Here is a 20,663-nt window from a genome sequence, read left to right as displayed (position 1 = left end):
CCACACATAAATACTTGGACACCTTTACAAATGTACCACTGTTTGAAATTTATTGTCAAATATTATTTTTAAGGGACTGTATTCCTTTCTTTTGTTCCCCAACTCAATCATTTTAGTTTCCTTTGTTTTGGTGCTCTGGCACCCAGATGTAATTTGATTATTTTAGATTTGTTATAAATAAACATCAGTGTTACAGAAGAAAAGGTAAAGCAAAGGTATTTTGTCATAAAACCAGCAGCTGACTTGGTGTGAGAAGATAAAATCAGAGCTTTATCAGTAATATAACTCCTGTTTTAACGAGGACGCAACTTTGGCGCCCTCTGCTGGAAATCTTTAGAGCTACTGAGGTTTCCTGAAAAGCAGTGACTAGTTTGGTGAAATTTTTACTTAACATGTTTGACACAAGTTAAGATTATTCTTAAAAAAAAAAATAGCTGAAGATGGCTTTGATGTGAATAAAGATTTTCACCAACAACCTGTGAAATGTGAAATTTATTACAAAAGTAAATGTTCCATAGTAAAATTAGAATTGAATGCACATCAGGAAACCCCAGAAAGCTGTTTTACGGTGATTTCTTTTCTTCCTTTTTCCCCCCAGAGATTTTAATACAGCCCAACACAGCTGGATCCTATCTGAATATTAAAATAATACAGTATATCTCTGTTTTTTTTTATGCTGTGATAGTTTAACTGACAATAAATTATACTTATTTAGTTGCAGAAAAACATACCAATAAAGCCTTGTTTTCATTCACATATGTAGATGAAATCAACCCGTCTCACTTTTTGTCTCTTTTGTTTCCAGCTCTGCTGAACCTATTGGAAATTTTAAAAAAGAGAGAAACTGTCCATCTATTCACAAGCAGTTATAGTTTTTGCTTTTTAGTTTGATCAAAAATGTAGACATAAAAGTTTTTAGTTTGCCAATAATAATTTTTCATTAATAATCATTTTGTTAAAACATTTAAAAAAAAAAAAAAAAAGCCACACACTACACACATTGCCTTGCAGGAGTGCTAACACTCTTCAGCGTTAGCAACACGATGTGTAGCAGAAACACAGCATTGGGACTGTTCAAAATGTCAAAAGAAAGGTTATTATTGCTACTTATTAATGTTTTTACATACTTAACGATACCAGTGTTGACACATGAATTTTTATAGTTAGAAGTCCTCATTTATAATTCCAAAAATTGTTGATTATTTAAAACCATCAGGTTCTATGTAATTATTTTTAAGTCAGGATGTTATCTTCAATAACTCTTTGAAGAATCTAAGTGACTTACAACAAAACTTCCCTTATAGTGGTCCCCTTTATTAATCCCTTCGGGGTTAATAAAGTATTTTTTTGGTTTGCATTGGGAGAAAAAAAGCAGTAAAGGAACTTTATGCAGAATTCTGAAAATCCAAAAAGCTTTTGTTTTATGATGTGTGCAACCTAAATGTATAAATTTTTATGCAGTAAATATTTTTGGTCTGAACTGTCCAGATTGTTGTCAAAATATCTTACAAAAGTTAGAAATTTCAAAATGAAAAATGTGGCAGAACCCTCTTAGAAAATCTACTAAACATGTTTGTTCGCGTGAAAAGGAATATTTCACATCTAAGATTTTTTATTTATTTATTTATTACAAGAAAACGTTAAAAAAATATTGTTTTTTTTTAAATTTTCTTTGTGGGTCTCATGCATGTCAATGTTCAACATCCATATGAACGTTTCTGGTTTGAGCTTTGTATATTTTGTAGAAAGGCTAGAAGTGTGAACATTTTTTGCAAGGCACTGTACACACACAATGTGGCCTTCACCTCAAAAACTGAAATAATTGCAACATTTTGTGTGAGTCAGGTGCACATTACAGCCAACAAAGATCGATTTTAGAAAGCACAGCCAAGCTACATGATCACTCAGCAGTGGTGGAATTACTCAACATTCAGAAGCAATCATCCTTTCAGATTATCAAAAAAATAAAAAATGTATAATTCTCCCATTACAGTTCTCTGGGAACAAACTTCAGCACCACAGGCTTGACTGGTTGGAACTTCCAGTCAAACTGGATTGGGACCTGAAGACGGAAACAGATGGAAATGAAACGCTGACATGGTGGCAGAGCAGAACGACTGAATTACTGCAGGCTGTCGGTCTTACCATGGTGTCGCTGCACGTTTCCACAGAGTAATTCTGCAGGATGCGCACGATGACCATCTTCATGACGAGGATCGCGTATCGCATCCCGACACAGTTCCGAGGGCCGAGTCCGAACGGCATGTACACGTACGGGTTCAGATCCTTCTCATTCTCCTTACTGAACCTGTAGGGACCAGATTAAAGTGTCTGTTACTTTTTTAAAATTTATTTTAATTGTCTTGCAATTGAGAGATGTCAGGAAAAATAAAACAGTAGCTGCTTTTCCATTAACCATAAATGTGCGCAATTTGAAATCACAAAAATAAGCTTGCTTAATGGAAACACATTGAAGTGTACAATAATATCTTTCTATGATATTTATCGATTTTTCATTCTCGAGTATCGATACGTTAAGCCATAGGGGTCCATAGGCTTATACTGTCTTTTTAACATGTCTGGTTTGTGACGGCGTAGCAGCAAGACTCCGCCTCCCACAGTCTCACTTTCAACTTGTGTTTAAAGTGCACATTATAAACTACACACCGGTTTTGAAATTGTGTTAATAGGCCAAGTAAAACCAGAGTTTTGCTAAAATAAACAAACCATATTTTTCCGAATGTCAGAGAAATGTCTAAAACCGGCTTTTCCGGTAAGGTGAAAGGGAATGAGCTTCCAAACGTAAAAAACGAAACGCAACATTAGATTCCTTTGTTTTTGAAAATCTCAAATCTTCAGTAAATAATTATGGACTGTATTTTGTTGCTAAGAAACGAAGTAAAGTTGCGCAAGTAACCGTGAAAGAGAGGCGGAAAGGAGGAGTGGTGCAAACGGAGCAGCAGCAAAAGCATTGAGATCGTGAAATTGATGCAAAGTTTGGATATTGGAGCGATCGGTGGCATCCACTTATTCATGTGAAATCCACATGAATTAAATGACAGAAACTAATTTTCTCACTGAGAAGTCATTTTTTTTAATTTATTTTGTCCAGCTGTAGACTCTTAGTCTCTGTCCAATCAGAGTCAGGTATTATGTAATTGGTGCTTTTAATCAGTTTTCAGTTAATTAAATCCAAGTATATGGAACACAAAATGTCACTAAAATCCCTCTGTTCCTCTAAAGTCTTTCAGAAAATTGTAAAAGTGCATTGAATCGTGTAGAATTGAATCGTTTGCCAAATGTTGTGATATATATCGTACCGTGATCAGAATATTGTATCACATCGTGAGATTATTGTATCACTACACCCCTAGAAACACCGCAATTCAAAATACAAAAAAACAAAAACAAAAGGAAAAATAAAGAAAAAGCCGAACAAAGAATAAAAAATACCATCTGACCACTAATATTGTGACTATCATGGAAATATAGACAATCACAGAATATGATAGCTCACATATTGTGACCACACTGTAACTTATTGTACAATAAGAAACTCTACTAAATAACATGGTCACTTCTGAAAAGAGCTGTGACCATCTATATTTCCATAATAGTCCTCGCAGCATTGTAGAGCTCATGAAAAGTTTCATGTCATTCGAACGTGTTGAATCCGTAACTCTTCTATAAAATCGCTAACTACAATTTCTCCAAAACGCCGCATACGTAGCCATAGCCGTTCACATGTAGGTATAAGTAGCTTGTCGCTCCAAGACGCCGACGTCTCCTCTGATGGATGATAGATGGTGAGCAGTAGCTACTTAGCGCCATGGTTGAATTATGTTTCACGTAAGTGTTTACATCCGTCTGCCATGATTTTTAATGACTTAAAGCGTGAACAAGCTTATTTACATGTGGTTTTAATTCGACTTCTTCTTTTTCACTGGAAACAGGGCAGTTGGAAAACTGCGCTTTTTCAACATTAGCAGAATATTGACAACGTTGTGCGCACATTTGTGACGGAAACACAGCTAGTGTTCTCTTTAAATGTACCTCTCTGGTTTGAAGAGTTCGGGCGAGCTCCAGTACCGTGGGTCCATGTGCAACAAATTCACTGGAATCCCAATTAACGTTCCCTCTGGGATGGTGATGCCATTAATTTCTATCGTCTTTTTGCATATCCTCTCAAGTCGAGGTGCAGAGGGGATTATTCGCTGCGATTCCCACAAAACCTGGTCCAGGTACTCCAGACTATTAAGGTCCTCGTAGGAGATGGAGGCCTGGATGCAGCAGAGTAAGTTGGATGTAAACGAACACCCCAAAACTCGGAGATTATGTAAAAAAACCCCCAAAAAACAAAAAAACCCCCCCAATAATTAAAGTGTTAATCTACGTTATTCTGTAGGCGGTCGTCGATTTCTTTCTGCAGCGTCAGCATGATATCAGGGTAGATGGCCAGGTTATAAAGGATGAACGACAGGGTTGTGCTGGTTGTCTCGAAGCCAGCGAAGATGAAAATCGTGGCCTGGGAAAGGATCTCGTGCTCAGTCAGACCTGCAACCAGAAACACTGGTGTGAGTTTTTCACGTGCTTCAGATTACTTCTGCTCAGTACGCAATAAATGATGCCTTGATCCACAACAAGTTCAAGAAGGGATAAAAGCCAAAAGGCATCTATTGACATTTATCAGTTTGACAAGGTAACGAAGCCATTTTCTAATTCGCCCAGTGAATCATCGTTCACAAATGGGGGGAAACATGGAACATGGCAAACCTCCAAAGTGGGATAGTTACTGAAAAAGTGAGTCAATGATTCTTTGTGAAGAGAGCTGCAATTTCACTTGCCATAGTTAAGGTAAAGAGGTTGTGGAAAAAAGAAAGAAACTGGGCAAAATGGTGGCCATGGGAGAGCTTCAAGACAAAAACTATTGCTGATCAAAAAATAAACAAAAAGAAATTTCTCCCCCAATAAAAAATAACACAAGTTTGGACTTTTGGTCAGGCGTGAGTCATGTTATTTCTAACAGCAAATAACTAACAGCACTTCAGAAGAATACCATAGCAACAGTCAGACATGGTGGAGGTAGTGTGATGATATGGGCTTAACTTTTAGTGTTAACGTGGATTAATAAAAGTACCACTGGAGTATCTTTTTCCACTTGTAACAAGACACATGCTATAAGTTTAAAAATCTTCCAGTAGTGATTTAAAAGAAGCTCCTAAAAAGTTATTTTTAAGTTATTGCACTTGAAATAAGACACAACTCATATATTTGCACTAGAAACGTGCCCAAAAAAATAAAAATAAAAAAAATACTTGGTGAGGGCTGCACAGTGGCGTAGTTGGTAGCAATGTTGCCTTGCAGCAAGAAGGTCCTGGGTTCGATTCCCGGCCCGGGGTCTTTCTGCATGGAGTGTGCATGTTCTCCCTGTGCATGCGTGGGTTCTCTCCGGGTACTCCGGCTTCCTCCCACAGTCCAAAAACATGACTGTCAGGTTAATTGGTCTCTCTAAATTCTCCCTAAGTATGAGTGTGTGTGTGCATGGTTGTTTGTCCTGTATGTCTCTGTGTTGCCCTGCGACAGACTGGCGACCTGTCCAGGGTGAACCCCGCCTCTCGCCCGGAACGTAGCTGGAGATAGACACCAGCAACCCTCCCGACCCCTTTAGGGACAAGGGTGAACAGAAAATTGATTGATGGACGGATGGATAGAAAATACTTGGTAAGAAATTTCCCTTTTTTTCCCCAAAAACAAAAGCTAAAAAAAAGGCTGAAATTTACATTTCGTAGTTTAAATTTCAGCCCCAGTCATTCACATTCACAGCCAGTGAAAACAGACCTTTACTTGGTTGCTCATGTTCGCTCTTTATGTCGCTTTCTGGGATCTCACTCTGAAGCATCACCTGCAGGAAGTCTCCACGAGTCTGGATTTACATAGAACACATTTACCTACACGTACTAATGTTTTGTTGTTGTTTTTCTTTAACCATAGGCGATATGACAGCAAATCAACACTTACCGATACCTCTGCATTATGTTGGTCTTTAAACTTCTTAACAATGTTGCAAAAAAAGTCCAAACTGGATGAGGGCAACATCTCAATCTTGAAGAGCTTCAGCAGGTAACGAGCAAGAGGAAAGATTGCTAAAAAAACACAAAGTTGTCAAATGAAAATAGACAGTGTGTTCTACTAGTATTAAATGGCATGCTCGCCACCAAGGAGGAAAGAGGATGGCTTACAAGAGAGCAAAAGCGGCAAGAAGTTGACTTTCATAATCTTCTCTATGTGAACTTTAACAGGGTCGTCGGGGTTGTTGATGGAGTCCGTCTCCACGCTGAAGGAGGCGCTGGTCACCACGTCCAAACTGTATGGCGAAACGAGTCTGAAAAGAAAGAAAGAAGTATTGCATTGTTGTTACTCCTTTGGGGAGGAACGGTTCAAAATCAGAGGGAATACAACGGATCAGAGCACTTACTGTTTGACAAGAACGGGCTCATCCAGGTTCATTTTTCCGAGCTTCACAATGAGTCGATCTGCATAGCGAGCAACCAAGGGAAAAACCTTCAGATAAAAGAAAACAGAGTTAAAACTGAAAAGTGCTACACCTGGGTGTTTCTGTTACTACTTAAACTTCTGCAGAATGTGAATGTAGCCAGCAGGTGGCGCCCTTTGTAAGCTTTGAAAACAAAATTCATTCAGTAAAGGTTCTCTATCAAGCAGGAAAAAAAATAAAAGAGTTTCTTGTTTGGCCATTGAGAATTGGAGAAAAGTTCGATCCCAAACTGATGACCTGCAAGTTTCACACCATGCAGCACCAGCAGCTTGTTATCTGTCATTAAGCAGTTTGAAGCTTATGTGATCAACTGGGTCAAAGAGTAAAACATGTGACTTTGTGTTTACTCAAAACCACCATTTAGATTTACACAGATCTTCTACAAAAGGCGACACAGCGACTTTATATACAATAGGTGGCGCTACGGATCAATTTTGCAACACCAGCTGAATATTCATATATAGATCATATAAGTCCAGATCTGGGCAAATATCCTTCATGACCAGTTTGGTGGAGATCGGACAACGTTTAAATGAGTCTTCATCAAATGTCATGTTCAAATGTGTGTTCACCCTAAAAACACGCAAAAAACCTCAATCGAAACTGCAGCTGTATTACAAAATGACTGACTTCCTCCCTGTTGCAGACTTCTTCGCGACAAACAGATGTGGATGTGGATTTATTTTTCTCATTAAAATATGTGAAATGTTGACAGACTTAAAAAAAAGAAAAAACTAAATTGTGCATTGTGGTACTTTTTTCCTTCATTGCCCTTAAAACGCCTGTGTTTTGACAAGTCTTAATGCATTTGTTAAATTTTAAAACTTATGTGTACACTTACCAATACTTGATAAAAAGAAAATAGTACTCAAGTAAAAGTTAAAAGTGCAGTGTTGTAAAACTACTCCTAAAAGTACCAAAAAGTTACTCAAGAAAATGTAACTAACTGTAACCAGTTACTGCTCGCCTTTTCTTGAAGGAGATACTAGCAGAAACCGTCCCCGGTAAAATCGTTATCATATTCTATTTTTGACTTATTTTTATTGTTCACTTTGATCTTTTTTTATTTTTTTTTTTACAGTAAATACATTAGTTTCAGTCTATTTCCATTAATGTTGTTAACATAGACCACAGTAATGCCAATAAAGAAATAAACAAAATTTAACAGCATTGTAGATCTTGACCTGCTTAAGTCTTCCGCTGGTGAAACATGGAGATATGGTGCTGCGGATTCGCTTCCACCTTTCGTCCTTCACTGCTGTGATTGCGTCATACAGAGGTCCGCTGTCTTCAAAGAAAATCTGGAAACGGACGAAACCGCAGGACATGCTTAGACTTTACACAGACGGGACAGACTTCATTTGTCATTCAGAAACAATTAATCTGATTTCTTAAGGATATGAGGTCTTTATGGTTAAAGAGTGCAGCGTGGACATTTAAGACCTTCAGGTTTCATTGTTACACTCCCAGTAGTGAAAAGGTGAAAGTGTAATATTCTCAGTGAAACAGAGCCTTACTTCCTCTTACATCAAATGATGGGAGTGTACGGATGTATTTGGATGTAATCCTTCTTAAGTGTTTGGTCTGTCGTAAACTTTGCCAGGCGTTCCAGAAAAATCTGGATCGCCTGAATGAAAGGCTTTCCCCCCAAAGTTCAAGACATGGAAGTTAATCTTGGTTCAAAAGGTGGATATAATTTTATTCTTAAACAGATGAAAAATTAGATTATTAACCCACAATTATATAATAATTATCTCACCCTGCGGTTTGTAAATGCAGTGTAGCACTCCTTCACCAAAATGGCTTTTATCATCTCAGGGTCAGCCACCATCAACAGTGGGGTTCGCCCCTCAAACAAACTGAAAAAAGAAGGAATATTACAGAAAATACGGGCTGCGTAAAGTTGTAATTGACAACGAGATGCCGTAAAACTGTTTTAACGTTAACATTAAAATAGTTTGATTATTCTGTCAATATAGCTAAAACATTAATAAAAAGGCTTGGGTTTTGTTTGCATAACTTTGCTAACTATTTACTGAAATAAGAGTCTCTCAGTGGAAGCAGTAGTGGTTCTTCTCCAACTCACCCCCAGACATCCCCATACTTGGACCTGTTCTCATGGTTAAACTGAAGTCCCTGAAGGGAGTCACAGAAACATTAAACAGGAGCCAAAATAGCTGACAATAAAACATATTCGCTTCTGGTGAAAAACACAAAAAAAAAAACAGAAAAAAACCCCCCGACTCTTCCGTTTTTTTATATTGAACTGTTTGAATTAATGAACGTCTCTAAAAGAGTCTCGCTACTACCTTTCTGACGCCGTACAGGGTTCCAATAAAAGGCAGGGGCCTCGGTCCGGATATGCCAACCTTTTTGAAAAATCTGTATGGCCAGATTCCATACCTTATGTTCAAAAAGAGAAAGAAAGGTGCGACGTCGTAAGTTTTCTTTTTCGTGCATGGTAAACGACATAAGAGCAGCAATAATACAAATACTCACAGTAATAACAGAGTGACAGCAAGAGCCACTAAAGTCCATGTAGTCGCGGAAAACAGCAGGAAATCCATTTTCTCTCTTCTGTATTACTGAAACCTGGGAATTGCTGTCAACTAGCTCTTTAGAAAGATTTTTTTTTTGTGGGAATGATTAGTTGGAGCAGGAAGTCATAATGTGTCGCGTTTTAAGACTCCTCCCCGTACATGCAGGCTTTTAAATATGGAGTTCCATTTGTGTCAAAAATAAGCAGAAGTCATATGTGTATGAAATAAGAGTCTCTCAGGGAAATTTAATCTACGTCCAATTCTGCTCACCAAAAAGACCCATCTCTTTCGGCTCTCAAACGGTTTCTTTATTGATAGGTTTAAACACCATCTTTTTGCCATGAACATGTGTAAATATAAGCAATGACAGCAATTTATTTTAAAAAAATATATAATTATGTAAATTGTGGGTTTGTTTTGTTCACTTTTCGACCGAGCGTTCACCTGAAGGAATCAGCACACAGAACCGACTCTGTCTTCTCAAAACACATCCCTCCGAGCTTTAGCTAGGAGTTTATAGCCAAAACAATAACGAAACACAAAGAGAAGTGAGCTGTTTCTACTTTTTATTCATTTATGTGTATTTTTCTTCCCGGCCTTTACCGTAATAACCATATTACCCGTGAAATAATAACTGCCGTTGCTAAGCAAACCATTTACAAACTAACAATCGTAAATGTTCAGTGTCCTCAATTACACCTATATTTCATGCGCCCTAAGATTTGTATGTTGTTTTATATTTTCTTTCTGTGCTTTCTTTCAGGAATACTGTTTGGTGTACGCACAACTTATTTGTGCAACATTTAAAAGACAATAAAAGTAAGAAACCATTTGCACTGAAATTGACAAAAAAAATATGTTCCTAAATAAAATGTATTGAAAAAAGCTTACTAACAGTCTCCTTACAATTGTATTGAGTAAAATATATAAGGTCGGTTTTGTCATCTTCTGCCATTCAAATTTTAAGTGTAGATACTTATCTAAAAATATAGAAACGAAATATGTTGCCATTAAAGATAAAAATCCAGTGGTTTATTTTTATATTGAAAACTTTAGAGTTGTGGTCATAAATAAGTATGAATTTCTATCAGATTGGAAAAAAAATACAGAGGACTGAAGAGACTAATTCTACTTTGTGTGTATTTTAGTTTGTGACATCACAAGAAGAATAACAATAAAGTAGATTAGCTAGCACTGGTTGATAGAGGATACAAGCAGATTAGCAACTTTTGATTCCATTTTTTACTTTTACATACAGTACAGACCAAAAGTTTGGACACACCTTTTAATTCAATGAGTTTCCTTTATTTTCATGACTATTGACATTGTAGATTCACACTGAAGGCATCAAAACTATGAATAACACATGTGGAAATATGCACTAAACAAAAAAGTGTAAAACAACTGAAAATACCCCTTATATTCTAGTTTCTTCAAAGTAGCAACCTTTTGCTGTGATTACTGCTTCGCACACACTCTGCATTTTCTTGATGAGCTTCAAGAGGTAGTCACCTGAAATGGTTTTCACTTCCTAGCTGTGCCCTGTCAGGTTAATAAGTGGGATTTCTTGCCTTATAAATAGTCATGAAAATAAAGAAAACCCATTGAATTAGAAAGGTGTGTCCAAACTTTTGGTCTGTACTGTATATCTATGGTTATTGTCAATTTTAATGTATTGTTCTTATTATCCTGCCCCTGTTTATTAGACAATTTTCTCCCATAGGAGAAAATAAAATTACACTGCTGAATGAACAAGACTTATACCTGTTCAGGAAGTTAAATGAGGGCGAACAAATTGTAACTTGGCATATTTCCAACTGGCAGCAGCAATGAAAATGAACTGCTTGATCAGCTAGGAGAAAACAAAAACACCAGTGAGAGTTTCTGCAGGTCAACAATCTGTTTATTGTTGACCTGACAGCTTTAATGTCAGGTAAAAATAGGAAAAAAAGATAATATAAGAATAGATTGAAAGAATTACACATTCATACTGATCAGTGTTAAACAGTGCAGAATTTTGAACATGAAGAATAATCCTACAGGCCCATCAAAAATAAATTATATTTGACGAGAAGGCCAGAGGTTTGAAGTAATTATAATTATAGTTCTCTGGGAACAAACTTCAGCTTCACAGGCTTGACTGGTTGGAACTTCCAGTCAAACTGGATTGGGACCTGAAGACGGAAACAGATGGAAATGAAACGCTGACATGGCGGCAGAGCAGAACGACTGAATTACTGCAGGCTGTCGGTCTTACCATGGTGTCGCTGCACGTTTCCACAGAGTAATTCTGCAGGATGCGCACGATGACCATCTTCATGACGAGGATCGCGTATCGCATCCCGACACAGTTCCGAGGGCCGAGTCCGAACGGCATGTACGCGTACGGGTTCAGATCATTCTCATTCTCCTTACTGAACCTGTAGGGACCAGATTAAAGTTTCCAGTGAAGAAGTTGAAATTGAAAAAAAATAAAATAATAAATTTGTAAACAGCAATTCAGTTTTGAGAAAATTGCTTTCTTTCTCAGATACCAGTACCAATCCCTGTGTTCTGTTACTTACCTCTCTGGTTTGAAGCTTTCGGGCGAGCTCCAGTACCGTGGGTCCATGTGCAGCAAATGCACCGGAATCCCAACTAACGTTCCCTCTGGGATGGTGAGACCGTTAAGCTGCATGGTTTTTTTGCATGTCCTCTCAAGTCGAGGCGCGGTGGGAATCATCCGCTGCGACTCACAAAACACCTGGTCCAGGTACTCCAGACTGTTCAGGTCCTCGTAGGAAATGGGAGCCTGGATCGGTCAAAGAAAGCTGAATGCAAATAAGGAAGGCGTGCGCAAAAATGCTAGCGTCTGCTGGATTCAAAAAGCCAATATGCCACCATAAATTACATTTTTCTTCACACAGCCGTCGATTTCTTTTTGCAGTGTCTGCATGACGTCAGGATTTGTGGCGAGATTGTAAAGGGTGTAAGACAGAGTGGTGCTGGTCGTCTCGTAGCCACCGAAGATGAACGTCAGAGCCTGGGAAAGAATCTCGTGCTCAGTCAAACCTGCAATAAGAAACATCGGTGCACCTTAATAAAACATAACTTCATCATTAAGTTTATATCAGAAACTCAATTAAAAATATAACTTTTTTGAATTAATATGTGGAAGTGTTACACACTTTGTGTAGTACACGTGACGCTTTGTGTGGAGCGCAAGTTTCCTTTTGTTTTGGTTCCTGTAAATTAACTTTTCAAATAGATATTAATTTACTGATATGTGTTTTATTTAAAGCGTTCCTACTGTTTGTTTTTTTTTTTTTTTACCATAGTCAATACCATGCATAGACCGCAACAAAGCTAACACAAGCACTATTAGTGGGGAAACTGTTTTGTTTTCTTAACTCCACCAGTCACATTTTTATGTATCTACTGTATATGTATTTATAGTCACACTTATAGTTTTCTGTATTTTTTCGGTGTACTCCAGTAGCCAAGCAACAACATTCTGTTGCCAAATTTCCTCTGTGCCATGGCAATAAAGAAAGTCTACGTCTAAGTATATTAGTTTGCAGAACTAAAGCATTGCCCTGCATAAAAAAACTGATGGTTTTCTTGGACATTGCCGATTTTACTCCTATATATTACTGCTAGCAGGAAGTGTCTCCTGAAAACTTTCCTTTGAGTTTGAGTCCATCTTCGGCCTGAAACGATCCAGCTAGCTCATCTGTATTAATACAAGACCTTGTTGCTGTACCACTTCCTCTTTGCTGGTGTCTGAGTCAAAACGGAGCTCTGTATCTGATGGACAGCTGGTATATCTTGTTCAGTGCAGGTTGACTTTCGGCCTCCCATGTGTCTGAGACTAAAACACTTTGTATTTCTGAGGCATATAAAAAACAATAATTCTACATTTCCAGCGTAGAAAGATGACTTTTTAGAGTTGACGCCTCACTGTTACATCTTACTCTGAGAGACATGTATGATTATTTGTATTGCACTGAAACTAGTTAATCATTACTGCTACTATTACATTTATGAACATAGACTACGCCAACTTTCTGTCAATTATTTCCCTTCCCCTCGTTTGTCATATTATCCTTCGAAATGTGTTGTAGATGGGACCTGTGAACTCACGTTGCTCCTTCTTTAACACAGAAGACTTTAAAAGATTTGATAAAAATCGTTTAAATGTAAAGTAAGACTTTGTTTCTGTGACTTTCAGACCTTTATTGGGTTGCTCATGTTCGCTCTTTATGTCGGATTCTGGGATCTCACTCCGGATCATCACCTGCAGGAAGTCTCCCTGAGTCTGGATAGGACACAGAAATGATTGGAAGTTTCGCATAAATAAGTTTATGCACTTTAGCTTTTTCAGAGTGCGTTCATGTGAGCGAACAGCTTGGACTATTTTATTATCTTTATTTGACTCAGAACTAAACCAATCACCTTTCTACAACTTTTCAAGTCAACACTTACCGACTCCTCTGCGACGTGCTGGTCTTTAAACTTCTTAATGATGTCGTAGAAAAAGTCCACGCTGGACTTGGGCATGAACTCAACTTTGAAGAGTTTCAGCAGGTGACGACCAAAGGGAAACACAGCTAAGAAGGCAGAGTGAAACTGGTAAATTTAAAAAAAAAAAAAAAAGCATGACCTGCTCGTACCCCATGCAATGCCTAGCAGGCAACGAGTTGACGTACCCATAAAGAGAAAAGGCCAAAACCTGAAGTTCATGATCTTCTGCATTTGAGTATGAACCGGGTCCTTGGGGTTGTTGATGGAGTCGATCTCCACGCTGAAGGAAGCGCTGGTCACCACGTCCAGGCTGAACGGTGCAATCACTCTGAGAGGGAGAAAAACAAAAGCCAAAAGGTTGGGGCTTGCATGCTTATTTAAAATAAATAAAAATGTTCGTAATCTGACAATATAACAGATGCAACATACTGCTTGACATTAATGGACTCGTTCAAATCCGATTGTCCAAGTTTTTGCATGAATCTGTCTGCAAATTTAACAACCAAAGGGAAAACCTGGAAGAAAGAGACACAGATTAATGAGTGAGGCTCAGTATGTTTTGTCTATTGTTACAGAAAACAACCTAATTGTTTTATGATCGATTTAACTTTCCCAACCCTGGTCCTTGGGGCACATTCACTGCCCAGCATGTTTTTGATGCTTTGAGCCCTCTTGATTCAGATTATTGCAGATCAGCAAAAGCCTGTTAATCAGCCATCAAGTGAAATAATTTGCGCCGAAGCAGGAAAACGTCTAAAACACACAGAGCAGTGAGCCTTGAGGACCAGCGTTGGAAAAACACCAGTCTGAGTAATAGCTTGACATCTACGTTCAAGATATTTCTCATTCATATTTAGATACCTTAAAGGCATTTTGACAATAAAAACTACACCTCCAGATATATCTAATCTAGTTTTGCCAAGTCATTATTTGCTCTCAAGATATCTGCAATTTAATTTCCATTACAGTTGAAAAAACAAAAACAAACAAACAAACAAACAAAAAAACAGGTATTAAATTCTTTACTATGGAAATTAAAGCAAAAGACTTGAAACCCCGATCGTCTCAAGAGGAAAGCGTTAACACATGTAGCAATGGGTAATTAAATGAGTTATGTTTGGGGGAAAGCACAGGGCAGAAGTGATTTACGAGCAGCATTGTAGGTCCTGACCTGCTTAAGTCTTCCACTGGTGAAACATGGAGATATTGTGGCGCGAATTCGTTTCCACCTTTCATCCTTCACTGCTGTGATCGCATCATCCATAGGCCCGCCGTCTCCGATGATAATCTGCAAACGGACGAAGCCTCTGCTCAGCTTTGGCAGTTCTCCAATCTCGTGACTCTTTCCCACTGTAGCCTTTTATGCGTCACCACACTTTACTTAGATGGATTAATTATTCCAGTTTCAGCTGACGATGCAGATTCTGGACATTGTGTAACTTAATCAAAAACTATCCCTAAAAATGTTGTTTTTTTTTTTTTTTGAACTCCAGAATCATTTGAACTGACTGGACTAAACAAGAAACGTGTCTTTTTGGTTTTAGATTTGTCATTCATGTCACCTGACTGCTAACAGCCTTCCCATTTTTCTCCGTGTGCCAAAAAAATTCAACAATAAGAATAATTTCAGGTTTTCAATATCTGTCAATCACAATCATCAAAACTAAAAGAAAAAAAGAAAGGCTTGGAATATTTGACTCGTGAATCTGTGTAATACATAAATTCCACTTCCTGAACAGAATAACCAGAAATATTGAAGTTTTTCCACAACATTGGCTTTTTTTTATGTAGCTATAGAAACTATACCAACTATAAGACTTTATGTTGTTTGCTAGGGTGTTTCTAAGCGCCACACCAGTATAACTATAATCAGACTAACACCAGGGTTATTACCAGGTCAACTGTGAAAGACAGTTTCCTGTTTTTGTACCCAGAGCTGCCCTGGCTATGACCAGTAGATGACTTTATTGTACACATACAGTAAATATTAGCATTAAATATAGAACATGAGATATTCCATTAACTAACAAAGCCAAAACAAGTATTGGTTTGAATTTATGTGCAGCAGAGACAGTAACTCTCTTACACTTCCTGTAGTGTGACATTGTTACACTACAGGTTTCGACAGGTCAGTAGAACGGACTTTTACTTCCTGTTGCATCAGATGTTGTGGCTGTGTGGCTGGGATTTGGATGTGACCCTTCTCAAATCCTTAGGACAGGTTTAATAAACCTTGAGGAATTTTGGGAAATCCCTCAAAACCCAAACCTTTTTAATGGCGTGTATTCCTCAAAATTAAAATGATGAAGTTAATTTTGTGTTTTCAGGTGGATTTAAAGCTGTTTTTAACAATAACAAACAGTAATTAGCAGCCGATTTTATAAGACTGTCAGCTGAAAGGATCACTTCCCTAAAAATGAAGTTGAAAATGCTGGATTTCCATAGTTTCATGCAGCATCTCACCCTGCGGTTTGTAAACGCAGTGTAGAACTCCTTCACCAAGATGCTTTTTATTATCTCAGGGTCAGCAACCATCAGTAGCGGGGTTTTCCCCTCGTACAAACTAAAAAAAGGAGGTAAGAAAACAAGATTACAAGCTTACTTCCGATAAAGTAAAGGTATGTGACAAAACATGCATTTCAGCTCAAATTCATAGTTAAACATTGCGAAACAGAATTTTAAATTATTGGTAAAGGACGTCTGTATCACTAGATTAAAAAGCTTTTCAAATAATCTGAGTTCAGGACCGAAACATTCACGAACTGCTCCATAAATAAACAAACTTCATTTCTTTGTCTACTCACCCCCAGATATCCCCGTGCTTGGCTTGGCATTCCCGGTCAAAGGTAAGTATTCCCTGAAGAAGATCATTACAGAACATGGTTGTAAAGAAAAGCTTCAGTTATTTTTTTTGTTGTTTTTTTGGGAGCAATCAATGTTTGCTTTGAGAAGAATGGGAAGTAGTAAACCATAAAGCTCATCAGCACTTTCATTTGAAATTTTCTGTGGTTGTTTTAGGCATTACCTTTGAGAAACCCATCAGGTTTCCAACAAAAGGCAGGGGTCTCGGTCCAGAAACCCCTATCTTTTTGAAAAACCTATGCGGCCAGGTTCCATAGCTAATGTCCAAAAGAGAGAAAAAGAAACAGACGGAAGGAATTAGACTCTTTTCCTGCACTGTTAAGGAAGCATACAATATTGCAGAATACTTACAGTAATAACAGAGTGACAGCCAGAGCCACTAAAGTCCACGTTGTTGCTGAAAACATCAGGAAATCCATGTTCTCTTCTTTCAGAATGAAACATGCAGCAGAGAGGTCAAACAAGCTGCTTTTTAAAGCCACGATTGAGGGGAGGAGTCTTGAAACTGAGGGTTACGTCAGTCTTACATTTCTTCCTTTGCCCTTTGCCCGGTTTCATTCTGTTTTCATTCCATTTGTTTAGATGTGTATTTTTGGGGCGTGCCGTGGTGGCGGACCCACATTTGGGAGGCGACGCGGCTGTCGCGGGTTCGACTCCCGGACCCGACAACGTTTACCTTCCTGTCAACCTACTTTGAAAAAGGGGCACTAGAGTCCACAAAATGACCCCTTGCGGGGTAATAAAACAGATAGATTTGTATTTTTGCTTCAAACCAATACATTATTATTATGCTGCTTAAAATGATCTTCCTCTACAGGTTCATCCCTTATAAATGTAGGCTCAAATATCAGTTAAACAATATTACATGCTTATTATACACAATTTTTCGTAAATCTTGATTTGGGTGTTTATGACAAAAATAGAGTTGTTTTTTATTTGTGTTTGAACCTTCTCCTGCGCCGTACCGAAATGGGAATTGAGGCTCTTTTTTTAATAGATCGGAATTATTTATCTCGGCTCACTAGAAAAAGAGCCGATTATTTCGGCTCATAAATGTTTCTGTCATTTATTGCTTTTTAAAGAAATACAATTTTGGAATGTATTTAGTATATTTATATAGACAAATGTATGCAAAACTATTTTTGAGTTAATCATGTGAAAAGTCAAATTTATTTGAACATTGCATTCACTTCGTCGTTCATTGGAATGAATCAACACATCGAGCCGACTCGGTTTCCAGCGACACGCCGCTGCTCCGGAAGTATTACAAATGACCCCCGAAGCTAGCTTGCCGTCACATTTTTGATGTTTGACTTGTCTTATTGAATTCTGGCTGTGTTTCTACCTCAACGTCGAAGGTTTGACTGTATTCAACACTTGTTACAGGTGGGGGAAATAACACAATTGTCTCTTACAGTTTCGTTATTGCTGTAAGTTTAAAATGATTCTGTTTTAGTCTGTCCTTGTTGTTGCTAACTCAGCTTTAGCTTGTAGCTTAGACAGAATGTTAAAATGCTAACGCTGCTTTCTCCAGCTCTGTTTTGCATTAGTTTTATGTGAAACTTCTTTTAAAACTGTGCGAGCTGCGTAAATATTTTATTTCTTTGTATCTTCTGCCCTTTTCCACAATAACCCTCCTAAACAAGCAAAGATAAAGTAAACAAAATTTTAATCACGCTATCTTCCTGTTGTAAAATGATCATCATCGTGACTCAGTGTGCAAAGGGCAGCTTTTAGTAAAATAACAAATTAGCAAGATTTATTGCATTGGGAGTGAAACTCTTGACGTGAGTTTTGTTATATAAGTTTTTGTCTCAATAATAAGAAACAGTGCTACTGTTCAGTTCTAGTTAGAACAGTTAATGTGTTTACATCAGTAAAACAAATACTAAACTCCAAAACCAGAAAGTAGTGATAGCTAGATAGGTTTTAATGAAGCTTCAGCAAATTAAACCTTCGTACCGTGTTGGTAAAATTTTTTTATTATTACAGAGAATAAACTTTATTTTCATTATACTGGGAGGCACAACAAAATGGAGGATGCTCCCACTGAGTCCCACAGAAATTAAAAAATGGCAGAAAGAGGTACTTTTCTTAAATTGTGCGACCTATGAAATATACGCTGATGATATAAAATGTATTCAAAGAAATATATTGGTAACATTAAGACAGTGTCGACAGTGAAGCACTGTGTGTCATTGTTCTGGTGATTTCAATGAAACAAATGTTGAATCAAGGTTTTCAAATGTATCCCAATTGCTTGGAACATGCTACTGAACTTTGGTTCAAGTGCCTTAAGAGCTGATGCAAAATAAGTCAAGACTGGCACAAAATTAGTAAAATTCAGCAATAAGTCTGACGAGAAATAAGGATCATTAAGTCTAAGAGGCTGCAAAGTGTCTTATAGTATTATGAATATCAGAGTACTGAACATTGCGCAGCAACAAGATGATTAGCATTAAATAATATTTGCATTTATATTTTGTAGTTCTTTCTTGCATTGCTTCCTCTGATTTGGACTGCTTACCAATTATTGAACAAGCTGCTTTATTTCAGCAGTTGCATAAAGTGGTGCTGTTGTACAAAAATACTGATTTCAAAGGAACAGTGGACGAAAAGAAGAAAAAAAAAACTATTCAACCTGTGAAAGTAGTCCACACCAATAATGTGAAGGTTTGCGGAGTTCTATCCTTATCAAAAATTGTTTTCAAACGTTTTGACGGCTCGCGTCGTTCCAGGTGGGATAATTTGCCGCCATGTTCCTCACCCTCATGCTGCTGCGCAAAGGCATTCCCGGGAAGCAGTGGATCGGGAAGCATCGGCGCCCGCGGCAGATCACGTGGCAGATGAAAAGCAAGATGGTGGAGCACCTGGAGCGCGAGGCAGAGACCGAGTACTGGCTCAGCCGGCCGTACCTGACGAAGGAGCAGGAGGTCCGCCACGCCGCCGAGCGCAGGGCCCAAACCTGGCTGCAGATCAAGGAGCCCAACTTCGCCAACTTTCCCGAACACAAACGCATAACGGATCACCTGAGTCATCTGAGGATCACCAAGACGTGGTCGAGTTAACGCCTGCGGCTGATTTTATTTTTATTTTTTTATGTGCAAAGACTGGTTTTCTCAACAAAATGTTTGTTTCCTGACTTATGTCAATCAGGCTATTTTGGCGGAAAATATGTAAAAGATGTTGTCTGTCTAAGACGTTGCTCATGTGTGATTGTGGTAATAAAAAAAATTATGTCCCAGCTCGGTGTGTAATTTGTCCTCTTCATATTAGTACTGCCAACATCAGTAATTTTTATTTGAGTCTTTATTTAAAAAAAAAAAAAAAAAGTTCAGTTGCATTCATTTAGCCGTCGTCTTTAAAGGTTAAGTTCAAGTATTTTGTAACCATTTGAGAAATGATGTAGGTCAGTCTCCATGATATAACTATAAAAATAGACTAATTTGCTTTTAACTCAAATCATAGGGCTTTCATTTTCCTCCAGAATGTATGTGTTGGTTGAAGTCTGAACCAGTGAATGTTATTATTTTTCAACACATTGCTGTGATAAAACTGCTTTTATGGCACGAGATAAACAGCCCGTCTGATAAAGCCTCGCCTTTGTGTGAGAACTGCAATATAAGGAGACAGGCTGTAATTTAGGCCACGCTTGTTGCCATTTAAGGACCGACTGCAAGTGAACGCCATACAAGGCAAACATTCACTTGAAGTATAACTTACCTTTGTAGAAACATACTCAGTAACCTAGTTAGCTTTATTTGGACTTCCGATACAAGGGTCACGCTGCTGACATGGACTTCTGTCAAAGTGTGTTTTATAAAAAGCGAGTGAAAATAAACATGAATTTTATAATGTAAAATCATTGGGAGCACACTTTCCATTCTGAAGTAGAAGGTATCACTGCACAGAAAGAGAGGTCAAAGCAAATATTACATTAAAAAACTTGTTTATATTAACTGTATAAACTGAAAAATGTTTAAAGATCAGCTTTCCTTTGAATTCCTGCACTAACGTCTAGCTGTACTACCTTGTTCTTATAATTAATGTCTGGAATTACCTAGATTTCTGAAGAAACAATCATAACTACCATGTGCAATATTTGCTGTACATGCTAGTTGATCAAAATTTACATTTGGAAACCGGTTTTCCTTTTAAAAATAAGGGAAATTAAAATCATAGACATTCATATTTGATGAAAACTT

The 20,663-nt window shown here is 37.8% G+C and overlaps 3 protein-coding genes across 6 annotated transcripts; 1 reads left to right on the top strand and 2 right to left on the bottom strand.

Moving 5' to 3' along the window:
• Positions 1-1,742: 1,742 nt before the first annotated feature.
• On the bottom strand, positions 1,743-9,251 carry LOC116713051 (cytochrome P450 3A40-like). Its single transcript, XM_032552966.1, has 13 exons — positions 9,053-9,251; positions 8,863-8,956; positions 8,640-8,689; positions 8,313-8,412; positions 7,738-7,854; positions 6,476-6,561; positions 6,240-6,382; positions 6,019-6,143; positions 5,839-5,923; positions 4,394-4,554; positions 4,054-4,280; positions 2,146-2,308; positions 1,743-2,062 (listed from the first exon to the last, which is right to left on the bottom strand). Exons 1-13 carry the CDS (start codon positions 9,118-9,120, stop codon positions 1,988-1,990), a joined length of 1,494 nt encoding a protein of 497 aa, XP_032408857.1. The 5' UTR covers positions 9,121-9,251; the 3' UTR covers positions 1,743-1,987.
• Positions 9,252-10,968: 1,717 nt separating this feature from the next.
• On the bottom strand, positions 10,969-17,129 carry LOC116713050 (cytochrome P450 3A56-like). 2 transcript variants are annotated; one of them, XM_032552964.1, is made up of 14 exons: positions 16,986-17,129; positions 16,810-16,885; positions 16,622-16,715; positions 16,401-16,453; positions 16,060-16,159; positions 14,768-14,884; positions 14,026-14,111; positions 13,782-13,924; positions 13,528-13,682; positions 13,306-13,390; positions 11,984-12,144; positions 11,658-11,884; positions 11,351-11,513; positions 10,969-11,267 (listed from the first exon to the last, which is right to left on the bottom strand). In XM_032552964.1, the coding sequence occupies exons 2-14, from the start codon at positions 16,875-16,877 to the stop codon at positions 11,193-11,195; spliced, it is 1,527 nt and encodes a 508-aa protein (XP_032408855.1). In that variant the 5' UTR covers positions 16,878-16,885; positions 16,986-17,129; the 3' UTR covers positions 10,969-11,192. The 2 variants fall into 2 exon arrangements, with proteins under 2 accessions (XP_032408855.1, XP_032408856.1); XM_032552965.1 differs by lacking the exon at positions 16,986-17,129 and having other exon boundaries at positions 13,558-13,682; positions 16,810-16,946.
• mrpl57 (mitochondrial ribosomal protein L57) lies at positions 17,109-19,703 on the top strand. Of its 3 annotated transcripts, none has more exons than XM_032552971.1 (2): positions 17,109-17,194; positions 19,197-19,703. In XM_032552971.1, the coding sequence occupies exon 2, from the start codon at positions 19,215-19,217 to the stop codon at positions 19,524-19,526; it is 312 nt and encodes a 103-aa protein (XP_032408862.1). In that variant the 5' UTR covers positions 17,109-17,194; positions 19,197-19,214; the 3' UTR covers positions 19,527-19,703. The 3 variants fall into 3 exon arrangements, with proteins under 3 accessions (XP_032408862.1, XP_032408860.1, XP_032408861.1); XM_032552969.1 differs by lacking the exon at positions 17,109-17,194 and adding an exon at positions 17,697-17,844; XM_032552970.1 differs by lacking the exon at positions 17,109-17,194 and adding an exon at positions 17,703-17,844 and having other exon boundaries at positions 19,182-19,703.
• The last annotated feature ends 960 nt before the right edge of the window (positions 19,704-20,663 follow it).

Source organism: Xiphophorus hellerii, chromosome 22 (assembly GCF_003331165.1).
Source record: "Xiphophorus hellerii strain 12219 chromosome 22, Xiphophorus_hellerii-4.1, whole genome shotgun sequence".
NCBI lineage: Eukaryota > Metazoa > Chordata > Actinopteri > Cyprinodontiformes > Poeciliidae > Xiphophorus > Xiphophorus hellerii.
Note: the sequence above shows the minus strand (reverse complement) of the source record. Positions and strands in the feature narration are given on the sequence as shown.

Coding starts and splice junctions, on each gene's coding strand:
- LOC116713051 (XM_032552966.1), bottom strand. CDS start 9,120: ATGGATTTCCTGCTGTTTTCCGCGACTACATGGACTTTAGTGGCTCTT. Junction 8,413..8,639: donor AAGTATGGGGATGTCTGGGG/GTGAGTTGGAGA, acceptor TTCTTTTTTCAG/TTTGTTTGAGGGGCGAACCC. Junction 6,383..6,475: donor GAGCCCGTTCTTGTCAAACA/GTAAGTGCTCTG, acceptor CTTTCTTTTCAG/ACTCGTTTCGCCATACAGTT.
- LOC116713050 (XM_032552964.1), bottom strand. CDS start 16,877: ATGGATTTCCTGATGTTTTCAGCAACAACGTGGACTTTAGTGGCTCTG. Junction 16,454..16,621: donor ACCTGATGGGTTTCTCAAAG/GTAATGCCTAAA, acceptor GATCTTCTTCAG/GGAATACTTACCTTTGACCG. Junction 13,925..14,025: donor GAGTCCATTAATGTCAAGCA/GTATGTTGCATC, acceptor TCTCCCTCTCAG/AGTGATTGCACCGTTCAGCC.
- mrpl57 (XM_032552971.1), top strand. CDS start 19,215: ATGTTCCTCACCCTCATGCTGCTGCGCAAAGGCATTCCCGGGAAGCAG.